The following is a 12,355-nucleotide window of genomic DNA, read 5'->3' on the forward strand; positions in this document are numbered from 1 at the left end:
ATTGGTCACACTGTGTTTTATTGAGGTCAGGTGGGGGTTGTGAAGTATTTGAGCCAGCCAGCTCTTTCACTATTTTAGAGTGTTTTAGATTTATTTAGGGCCTCTGTAATTTTGATACATACAAATTCAGCTTTAACTTTACTTTCAATTGAAATGACCATTCCATTTGCACAGACATACAGTTTTACTAATAAACCGTACAGTACGCAAACGAAAATGTGTGGAAATTGCATCACCTAATGTAATGATTTGTTTTTATCATATTAAAGTATTTGTTTCCAACACAGTTCAGAAATATCAAAAAATGTGCTTTATTTGTTTTCCTAATTCTGATGCATTCTGAAATGCTTAAGACAGTTCATTTAAATGTTGTCACGTGCTAGGAAAAAAACCCATTTCCTACCCCCAGTATCCAGCAAGATTGTCACATAAATCCTCTCACTTTTAAGTCAGAGAAAGAAAAGTAAACAAGCACCCTTGGGAGACAGCGCCCGACATTTGACCTCTGTCTTTGAATGCACAGCAAATGTGACAAGATAAGAACAAGATTTAAAGGCCTGTTTACAGAAAGGGAGTTCGTGGAAGAATACAGAAAACACGGTTTAGGCAACGGGAGGGTCAAACTGAACCTGGAAAGCCTAAAGCAAATAAAGGCAACAAATAGAAAGTCAGAAAATGTGAGTTACAAACCACAAAGCCAATGGCAATCACTCTGCGGAATGCGTTCCTAGGTCAACTTTCTGAAAGTCCCCAAGATGTCTTTAGCAAACCAGACAGCTATGCTCACTGGTAGGCTGCGACCTAAAAAGGATCAATTTTACAAACGTGTGTGAACCTTCACTTTCTCTTTGTTTGAATCCACAGGTATCGTAACTCTTAACATGAGGCCACTCCCTTTGTATCAACTGATCCTTGACTCTACTAAAGTACTGAGGTAACTTCGTTCTTAAGTCAGTAACGATAATGTCAACCCTTTACATTTCCATGACTTCGCAGCAGCACAATACTCCATCACCCAACAATGGTTTGCACCATTAATAGTACAGTGTATAACCATAGTTATTCTATGTATTTAGAGTTTCATAGAGCGTCAAGACACTGGGACACATGTGCCAGTTTGTTCTACACAATTTTAGGAACACGGTCAGCAGCAAACTCTCTGATGCAGTAGTACAAAAGGAGTAAGGCTGATACATGATTCTAACTTTTAAGAGCTACTGTATGACCCAGTAACGCACAAAGGTCCAAGTTAATGCTAGGCCAGGTGGGTTTCAACCCTGCTACCAGACATATATACATATGAAACTCCCTGCACACACTCTACAGCCTCCTCTTATGCTGGTGGATCTGCCATTTGAGACAGACATCCAAGGAGAGTGCTTCTCATCAGGAAGATAGTTACTCTGTAGCATTAATAGACCATCCTACTAGAGTTCTCTGCATCAGCGAATTATTAAATTAAATACTACAATGAGGGCCCATTTACAAGGGCACTCTCCAAGTATCAGGACTCTGTATTGGCTCCACTTTCACTCGATACTCTCTTCCCACCTTGCCCTCCCACCTTCCCTCCACTTCCATGGTACCTGGATTGCTGGTCTGTGGAACATGATCCGTCTCTTTCAGGTGCACCAATAAAGTCCTAATAAAGAAAAAAGTTGATTATTAAAAGGAGAATGACAACTGTTCATATCTTTAAAATATTTTTAAGCACATCTAAGGACATATGCAGAGACGTTGAAAAGAAACAGTTTACCCTGCATAGTCTGTGGCAGTGAGGGACAAACAAGTACATTACAACAAAGATACACACATTGTAGAATATGTTTCGGAAGCATTGCTTTATCTGAGACGATTCACTTTCGCTGTATTTAAGATTACTATTAGTAGCAGGAGCTAATCAATTTAGTCTCCAAACACTCTCTCATAAATGAACCTTGGGTGGGAGAGGCCCTTTTTAACAAACAAGGTTATAGCCAAAGAGCACCTTTAGTATAGAGTCGCGAAAGACGAAATTAGTTAATAGTGTTGATTGGTATTCCAACTATGAATGGTTTTTCAGTTTCTTCTTAGTCACACGATTTTCATAAAAACAAACTTTATTCAGTTGATCTTCATGATCAAAGAATTTCCATAAAAAACAGTCCATGCATTTCATTCCTGCTCACTGAACTTCTTCACGGCTAAATAGAACAGTATCTACTTACCAAACAGTTACACAGGATTTGTGACTAACTGGAAATCAGATTTGATTGCCTATTTTACTGATGTAAGAGCAAAAATCAGAGGAACACAATTTCATTCTGTACTAGCTCTCCTTTAAAGTGCATGGCCTTTTAGAGTGCACTGTCTCCGCATGAATGCTTTGGCTGGTGGAGGTGGGTACTAATTGTCTATGTACGGATGGATGACCCAGTGAATGAAGTACATCATCCATAGCGGTTTTGGACACTGGTTTATTTTGTTCCCTGTAAATCCCTGTTATTCATGCGTTTTTAATCTCATTCTATTGAATTTGTGTTTTTCATAGTGGCAAGCAGATTTGCTAGCTTTGCACAATGCATATACTTGGGGCCAGATGTACGACGACCCAATTGCGAGTCGCAAATTAGGATGTACAACAGTGTTAGAGACACTGTAAGCGATTCCAAATGGGGTCACAACACTCTCTCATAAATGAACCTTGGGTGGGAGAGGCCCTTTTTAACAAACAAGGTTATAGCCAAAGAGCACCTTTAGTATAGAGTCGCGAAAGAAGAAATTAGTTAATAGTGTTGATTTTTTTCATTTCAAAGAATTTTATTATTATTATGAAAAAGCAAATGAAGATACACAATACACGTGTCAGTGATACAATTGATATACTATAAAACAGTCAAAAATATAATAGGCAAGCATGTGGTTTAAATATACATTTGTAATCAATATAGCCCGCCAGAAACAAATAAATAAATTAGGGTGGTGAAAACAATTATCATATATCAGAAAGAAATATCAAAAGTATCACTGTCAGTTAGAAAACCCACAGAAAGGAAAGGAAGGGAAAGAAGAAGAGGAGAGAGAAGAAAAGAGAGAAGAGAGGAAAAGAGAGAAAAAGATAGAAAAAGCAAGAAAGGAAAAGAGAGAGGAGGATTTCCACCGGACCATCCCAACAGATACAACACCATTCAACCAGACATATCAAAGGGGTATTGTGCAATCAGTCCTTTGGAAGATAAATCCATGTAGGCCTCCAAAGCAGTCCAAACACCACTAGCAATAGACGGAGAAAGATGGGCATGATCAACCGATGTATGAGCACTGCGTAAAAAGGAAACCCAAGCCCACCAGGTATGATGGGAAACTAAAGAAAATGACTTCCACTCCATTAAAATTACTTTAATTGCAACAGTCAATAAAAGATCTAACAGCTGTAAATCCATGGAGTCTAAGGGAAGAGGAACGGGGGAAGCTAGAGGGCCTAATAAGATTAATGGAAAAGATAGTTGAAACTGAATACCAAAAATGAGCATTAGGTGTTTGTGAATGAGATCCCAAAAGGGTTGAAGGAGAGAACATTCAAAGAACATATGAGGAAAAACGCCAGGTAATAAGCCACAACTCCAACAAAGATTGTCCTCTTTGAGATGCAACGCGTGTAAGCGCATAGGAGTCCAATGGAGAAGGTTAACGGAGAAAAATTTAGATTGTATTAACGATGGGGCGATTTTATTACGAAGAGAAAGTTTACCAATCATCTGCCAGGTATCTGAAGAAATATGGTCCGTAACACTCTGGTCAAAATGGCGTAACCACTTCTGCTGAGCTACAGTATGGGTAGGTACTGAAGTAGATTGTAAAAATTTATAAATGTTAGAAGCAACGTGGCCAGTCCTGATCCATAATTGAAAAAGAGTAATTATAGGGGAAGTAGGAAGAAGGCGCACCTTAGCCAGGGCCACTTTGATCTTGAGAAAGGTATAAAAATCTAAATTAGATAAAGAAAACTGTTGAGCTAAAGAGGAAAACGGTAATGGAGCATTATTAGAATCATAAAGATGATGAACAAGCGAGATCCCTTTCGAAGCCCAATAAGACATTAAAGAAGAAGAAATAGTAATTTTAATTTTAGAATTCCGCCAAATAGACGACCATCTGGACTTGTGTAATGGAGTCACCACCCTCTTGTCCACCATTCTTACCGCAGCAATAGTATCTAATATAATAGAGCGGGAAAAAGGAATGAACAAGGTGGACGTAGTTAAAAAAGAAGCAGTCGGCAAAGGAGAGGCCAGTTCCTGCTCTATTAGCAACCAAGATGGAACATGAATAGGGGGGGATGAAAACCAGAGAGCACCTTGAGAAGCTAGAAAGGCAGTTTGATATTTTTCCCAATCAGGAAAGTTACAGCCTCCCATATCACAAGGTTGTCGTAAGAATTTATAAGCAATCCTAGCCCGTTTATTATTCCATAAAAATTTAGAAGTAAGAACATCAATGTCATGAAAGAAGGAAGCAGACAACTTCACTGGGAGCATGGAAGAAACAAAATTAATAATCGGCGTTATCATCATTTTAAGAGTCTGAAGGCGCCCCCACCATGAAATGTGTTTCGGAGACCAGGCGTCCAGCAAACGCCGTACTTTAAGCATAGTCTGATTCTCATTGTAAGCAACAGTATCGTACAAGGTGGAACAAAAGTAAATACCCAAATATTTCAATTGCTTAGACTGCCATTTAAAGCCAGCCGAGCCCATGTGTGTAGAGAAGCAATAAGCATTGAGTGGGAACATCTCAGTCTTGTCCTTATTTAAGGTGTATCATGAAACCTTTGAAAAACAAGAGATGATAGCAGAAATAGCAGGAATGGCCAAAGCAATATCCTCCGAGAAAATAAGGACATCATCCGCGTAAGCCGCAGTTTTAATCCGATGAGGGCCAAAAGAAAAACCTTTAATATCAGGATGCATGTCAATTAATCTAAGGAGAGGATCAATGGATAATAAAAACAAAAGAGGAGATAAAGGGCATCCCTGTCTAGTGCCCTGGCGATGATTAAAAAAAGACGACGTGGCACCATTAACTCTTATGTTGGCACAGGGTTGTGAATAGAGGGACATGACCATATGAATAAAGGAATCACCAAGATTATGTGCGCATAATACAGCACGTAGGAATGGCCAGCAAACCTTATCGAAGGCCTTTTCTGCATCAAGAGCCAAAGCAGCGGCCGGGAGCTTAGAGCGTTTGGCTGAACCGAGAATATGACAAAAGGTTCTGATATTATCCCGCGCGAGACGACCCTTTACAAAACCCGTTTGAGATGGATGTACCAATTTAGGAATGAAGGATTCTAAACGCTTAGCTAAGATTTTAGCAAAGATCTTAGCTTCCATGTTAAGAAGGGAAATAGGACAGAAGTTTTTGGGGTCAGAGTGATCTTTCCCCTCTTTTGGAATCACTACAATGGTGGCATCAGCAGCAGAACCCGAAACAGATCCATCCTTAATAAAGGTATCAAAAACGGATTGAAGCTTGGGAACAAGCAAATGAAAAATGAAATGAAATGAAAAAGAAACTTGATTAAGCGCACTGTGGCCAAGCGGCTTCCTGGCGCTGAGGGGTAGGGGTGAAGAAGTCGGATTCTACACTGCAGCCGGAGGAGCTAACCGGGGAAGGCCTGAAGAAAGAGAAAAGTTTTTAATGCTTTACGGAAGGCAGAGTAGGTAGGGATAGATCGGATGGATAGTGGAAGACTATTCCAAAACTGGGGGGCCAAAACCGAGAAACGGGTGCCGCCGGTTCGAGTTTTACTGTAGCGGGGGACTTGAAGAAGGAGTTGAGAAGATGAGCGAAGAGTCCGAGAAGGGTTGTAGGGGGTGATCAAGGAAACAATGAAAAGAGGGGCGGAATGAGTATAGGCTAAGAAGGCTAAGCATGCTAATTTGAAGGAAGAACGAAAGCGTACGGGAAGCCAGTGAAGGGACTTAAGAACAGGCGTGATGTGAGAGAATTTAGGGAGGTGAAAAATGAGCCGGGCGGCCTGATTTTGGATGGCCTGAAGCCGGCGCATTTCAAAAGCAGGGATACCGGAATAGAGGGCGTTCCCATAATCAAGACGGGAAGTGATGAGGGCTGTAATGATAGATTTGAGGGCATCGGTGGAAAAGAAACGGGAGATTTTGCGGATGAGCCGGAGGGATAGAAAGCAAGATGAAATTACGGAGCTAACTTGGGAATGCATAGAGAGGTCATTACTGACCTTAATGCCTAGAGTGCGAACAGAAGGAACTGGGAGAGGAGGAGTGCCAAGAGAAAGGGGCCAGTGAGTTGGGGACCAGGGATTAGAGGGACCACCAGTGAGGACAAGCTCCGTCTTGTCGGGATTTAACTTAAGGTGGTTCGTGATCATCCAATCCGAAATAAAAACTAGGGTAGAACTGAAAAAGGAAGAGGAGTCAGGAGTAGAGAGATCAAAGATGAGCTGGAGGTCGTCAGCGTAGTTGTACACGGAGACCCCCAGCTCACGGAGAGAGAAAATAAGAGGGTAGATATAAAGATTAAAAAGAAGAGGGGAAAGGGAGGAACCTTGGGGGACCCCACACACGAGAGGGCGGGGGGGGGGCGGAAAATCCAGCGAGCTGGACTGCCTGGGACCTATCCTGGAGGAAGGACTGCAGCCAGGAAAGTGCTACCCCTCTAATGCCGGCTGCGCTGACACGGTCGAGAAGAATGGCATGGTCAACCGTGTCAAACGCAGCCGACAAGTCGAGGAGCACCAGCGCCTGGGGGAGATTGGAATCAGCCCTTCCCTTAAGCTCGTCCAAGACAGCGGTGACAACAGTCTCGGTAGAGTGGCCCGGGCGAAAGCCCGCCTGGTGGGAGGCTAGGAGGCCATGCTTCTCAATGTGTGAGGACAGGCAGGATGTGACATAACTTTCCACAATCTTCCCCAAATAGGGAAGAAGGGAGATGGGCCTGAAGTTGGAAGGAGAGGAAGGGTCCAAGCCAGGTTTTTTTATTATAGGTAGAACAGTGGCGGTTTTAAAGGAAGAAGGAACTAATCCGAGGGCCAAGGACGAATTGAGAAGTGTAAGCGGAGGTCCAGGACAGTGAGCAAAAAGGGTTTGAAGTATCCGAGCCGGAGCGCAGTCAGCTGGAGAACCCGACTTGATCTTGACGAGCAGAGCAGAGAATTGTGCAACAGAGATGGGGGGGAAGTGATCTAACAAATAAGGCGGCGGAGGGGGAGCGGGGATGATCTGGGTTTGAGAGACTACGGGAATGTTAGCTTTGATGATGGTGATCTTATCAATAAAGTAATTATTAAGTGAAAGACAAAACGATAAGGATGGAGTGAAACTAACGTTAGTACGATCAGATGTGGCAAGTTGCTTTACAAGTGAAAAGATCTCTCTGGATTTATTTGAAGACCGGGCAACTTTTTCAGAAAAATAATCTGATTTTGCCAAGATAATGGCTTTTTTATAACTGTTGAGCAGTGATTTATATTTGATTCGGAGGAGGGGACAGTAGTTGCGCCTCCAATGACGCTCCGATCGCCTAAGGTTAAGTTTAAGCTGTTTGAGTTCACTAGTGAACCATCTGTGGGCCTCATGGGGCCGCACAGATTTGATGTTTTTAAGAGGGGCGACGAGGTCACAGGAGGAAGAAAGCCAGGCACGAACAGCATCGGCTTGGTCTTCAAGGGGGAGATCCGTCATGTCGGGTACTGTGGAAGCCAGAGAAGAAGAAAGAAGGGAGAGATCTGTCTGGTTCCAACAGCGGGCTGTCAGATTTTTGGGGAGAGGGGTTTTTACATAAGAGGGAAGGGGAATAATAAAAGATATTAAAGAGTGATCCGACCAAAGACAAGGGAGAGTGGAGAGGACAGAAAGGGGGCAACGTAGGGACCAAATTTGGTCCAGAGTGTGACCCTTAAAGTGAGTGGGGGAAAAAATGTGAGGAGTAAAGTTTAGTGACTGGAGAGTCGCAGAGAAGTCTTTGGAAGCTAGACATTCTCTGGGGTCGTCGGGCCAGTAATTAAAGTCCCCTAGTAGGACAACTGACGAGTTGTTCACTGCCAAAGTGGCCAAGATATCTTGTAATAGGGGAACAAATTGAGGCATGGACCGAGGGGGCCGATAAACAAGGACGAAGGTGAGGGGGTCGATAAGATTGATGGACCGGGCGACCAGAAAGTCCACGTTAGGTATTGGTGAGTGATCAAGAAGCTGAAATTTCAGCGTAGATCGAATAATCATTGCCACACCACCACCGGCTTTACTGGCCGGGCGGTCCATGCGAAGGGCATAATGTGTGTCAGGAAGGATAGCAAGAAGGTCAGGGAGTGAATCTATAGAAAACCAGGTCTCTGTGAGGAAAAGATAGTCAGGACAGTCTGAGGATAGGAGGTTGAAAAGTTCAATTTGGTGCTTAACTGCTGACCGGGTGTTAAGCAGTAAAGCGGAAGCTGCGGGAGGTGATGGTGTGAGAGAGGGGGTGGCTAGATGAGCCGCGGGAGAGGAAGCGAGGGGGAAAGAAGAAGGGAGTGGGGGTAGACATGGGGACACAGAAATACCAAGGGAGTCTAGGCGTGAGACTAACGAAGGAGAGACAGGGATAGGAACCACAAGTGCAGATAGTTGTGCAGAAGTGTATGACACAAGTTGGGCAGGGTCTGCGGCCCCTGGTCCCGGGCGGTCGCGGACGGGCGCAGACGGGCTTGCCTTAGGCGCGCCTTCGGCGCGCAAACGGCGCGCCCGCTGCGCCCGTCCGCTGCGCGTACGGGGAAAGCACATGATTTATAATGCCGTTAGGGGCGTGGCCCGGAAGAGTAGGCGTGGCTGGGGGCGCGGCTCGCTCAAGGCGGCGAGCGAGTGATCCTGGGGCCGCTGCAGCGTCTGCCTGGGCTGCGCGGGTGTGCTCAGGTAAGGAGGGGGTCAGAGAATGCAGGGGAAAGTTAAAATGAAGAGCGCGAGGCGAGCGCTGTATCAGGGCGATTATTATTTAAAAAGGGTTCAGATCTCCTGAGAATGGCTCCCGCGGAAGGCAGGGGAGTAGTCCGAGTAGCGAGCTCGTGATTCAGCTCCTCTTATGATGCAGGGTGGGCGTGGCTAAGAAGAGTGGGCGTGGCCAAAGACTGCAGGGTGAATTAGGGATGAGAAGTGCGGGCGAGCACAGTTTCAGGGGGATACGTTTTAAAAAAGGATTCACGTCTCCAAGATGGCTCCCGCGGAAGGCAGGGGAGTAGTCCGAATAGCGAGCTCGTGATTCAGCTCCTCTTATGAGGCAGAGTGGGCGTGGCCCGGAAGAGTAGGCGTGGCTGGGGGCGCGGCTCGCTCAAGGCGGCGAGCGAGTGATCCTGGGGCCGCTGCAGCGTCTGCCTGGGCTGCGCGGGTGTGCTCAGGTAAGGAGGGGGTCAGAGAATGCAGGGGAAAGTTAAAATGAAGAGCGCGAGGCGAGCGCTGTATCAGGGCGATTATTATTTTAAAAGGGTTCAGATCTCCTGAGAATGGCTCCCGCGGAAGGCAAGGAAGAAAGGTTTTGTAAAATAAAATAGGGTAACCATCAGGCCCTGGAGCTTTCCCAGAACGAGTGGCTTTAATTGCAGCAACAATTTCGTCAGAGGTAATTGGACCATTTAAAGAACTACTATCCTCCACAGAAATAGATTTTACTGGGACAGATTTTAAGAACTCTTGACATTGCTCAAAAGAGGACTGATTAGAAGGAGTATATAGGTTATTATAAAAACCACGAAAAACTTCAAGAATTTCCTCGGTCTGAATTTTTTTAGTGCCAAGGTGATCAGTAATAGAAGAAATCCGAGAAGAGTTATAAGAGGATTCCTGAAATTTTAAGGTAGCCGCAAGAATCTTACCAGCTCGGTTTTTTAATAAGAGCCTTTTGGATTTCTGAGCCTGAACCCCAATATGAGCTCTCTTGGCGACTATGGTATTATATGTATATTTTAAGTGCTTAATTGACTGTAGGCAGGATTTATATTTAGAATGTCGAAAGAGAGCTTCTAACTTTTTAATCTCAGTTGCCAAGTCGGTAAGTTCCTTTTTGATAGCAGAATTCCTTTCGACATACACTTAATAACCTGTCCACGGAAAGTACATTTAAACGAATCCCAGAGGACAATTGGGGAAGAAACTGAGCCTTCATTTTCAAGAAAAAAAGTATCAATGTCCTTGGAGAATTCACGAAGTTGGGAATCATCATGTAAAATTTCAGTATTCAATCTCCAGGAGCGGGGTCTTGGCTGAGGAGCAAAGGACCGCAACGTCAAAGTAACCGCAGCATGATCAGAAATCAGAATAGGGTGGATAAGCGGCGAGGAAGAAGAAGAAACCAAAGAAGAGTGTACCAATAAATAATCAATACGCGAAAAGGTAGAATGAGGGGAAGAAAAGAAAGAAAAATCACTACCAGTGGGATTATGTAGACGCCATAAATCCTCAAGATGAGAAAAGAACACATATTAAGTAGTTGTTTATGCGATTTAGGAGGGCGCAACTGAAAAGCTGAATTCCTATCTAGAATGGGATCCATTGATAAATTGAAATCCCCACCAACAATAAGATTACCCGAGTGAGGTGTGACATTCAATTTCTTGGTAACTGATTTCCAAAAAGACAGGTCATCTTTGTTCGGGCTGTAAATATTCATAACATAGAGATTAGCATTGCCATCAGACAGCTTAGTTAATAGCCAGCGACCCTCAGTATCGTGCTCAGAAGAGATTATGGACAAGCCCGACTTTTTAGAGACTAAGGTGATAACCCCATTCTTTTTACCAAAAGCATCGGAGCAGACAACATCTGATACCCACTCTTTCTTTAGGAAGAGTGCCTCCTTGGTGGATACCTTCGTTTCCTGAAAAAGAACTAGATCCGAGGAAAGAGATTTGCAATAATTCAAGAGCTTAGACCTCTTGACAGGATGATTCAAACCCTTAACATTAAGGGACAACACATTCAGGCCCGACATAATCTTGCAGAGGAAATCAAATAGAAAACATGAATGAGAGAAAGCAAACAAACAACACCAATACAAGCAGCCAACCACAAAGCCTTAAGACCAAAAAGGGAGAGTCCTATGAGGAAATCCAAAGAGAGAAAAGAAAGAAGAGAGAAAGAAAAAGATGAAAGTAAGAGAAGATAGAGACAGATAGTCAAGGAAAGGCAAGAAAAGAAAGGAAAAGAGATTAACAAGAAAGGTCTGAAAAAGACCAAATTCATACTAGGGGGAACGTGGGAAGACGAGCAAGGGGACCATCATGAGGTATAATAACATAATGCTAGGAAAACCCCAATGTCACATATAACTTGGTATAGGTAAACAGGAAGAGGAAGACATTCGAAATCTGGATTGATAGTAAGAGGAATATTACCATAAGAACAAGGCAACCAGTAAGTTTATAGCAAAAGTATGCGGATATCAAAAACTATAGAGTAGTAAAGAGAGAGTACTATGAAAAAAGGAATAAAATCAAAAGAAGAAAGACAGCAAATAAGTGTGAAACATGCCAAACAATGAAGTGGCAGTAGAGAACGACAAGAAGTTATTAAACAGGAAAAAGATAGACACTAAAATGCAACAAAACAGCAGCTGACCCTAAAGGCTATAGGACCATTATATCAATAAAATTACAGAAATATCGAAAATAGATACCAAAACTGAGTAAGCTAAGCAAGAGCAAACCCCAAATGCAGCAGGAATAATAAAACAAAAGTGAATAGGAAGAAACGAAATATCGAAGAAGATTATAAAATACAATATAAATACATTAAATACAATGAATCAGCCCTAGTAGAGGAAGATATTAAATAGTTGTGAAGCAGAACAAGCAATGAAACAGCAATGTAGATATGTATCAAAACTAATTACACAGTAAATATTCAAAGGCACGTGTAAGCAATTAACTACTATGCATAATATATATAAACTTTGTTATATGTAAACTAATGTAAACAGGAAGAAACATCGAAAAGATATTAATTGCATATATGATACCTAGATAAGGTAGAAATAAAGCGTAAAATAAAGAGAATAACTGAGACCTAGTAGAGAAAAGCATCTAATAATGGTAAAACACACTAAGTAGTGAAGCATCAATGAAGTAAGCCTATAAATAAATAGAAGAGACAATAACTGTAACATGGTGAGAACAGCTTAACGCGAACTATAGAGAATAGATAACAAAAAACTGCGACCAAGTCTTGTACCCAAACAGAAAACAGTACAAGAAATATTCAAGCAAATAATCAATAAAGACATACAAGCACAACGAAAACACCAAACGGAAGAGCCAAGTAAAAAACAAGTGACAAACTTGACTTCGCAGAAAACGATAGGAAGCCTAAGA

General features: G+C 42.8%; 1 protein-coding gene across 2 annotated transcripts in view; it reads right to left on the reverse strand.

The window, feature by feature from the left end:
* Positions 1-12,355, reverse strand: part of SSBP1 (single stranded DNA binding protein 1) — a 201,610-nt gene that overhangs the window by 150,066 nt on the left and 39,189 nt on the right. For both annotated transcript variants that reach the window (XM_078653629.1, XM_078653637.1), the window contains exon 2: positions 1,587-1,642. In XM_078653629.1, the coding sequence (XP_078509755.1) occupies positions 1,587-1,610 (24 nt within the window). In that variant the 5' untranslated portion in view covers positions 1,611-1,642. The remainder of the gene's footprint in view (positions 1-1,586; positions 1,643-12,355) is intronic.

The sequence above is a fragment of the Lissotriton helveticus genome, chromosome 1_1, assembly GCF_964261635.1.
Source record: "Lissotriton helveticus chromosome 1_1, aLisHel1.1, whole genome shotgun sequence".
Classification (NCBI taxonomy): domain Eukaryota; kingdom Metazoa; phylum Chordata; class Amphibia; order Caudata; family Salamandridae; genus Lissotriton; species Lissotriton helveticus.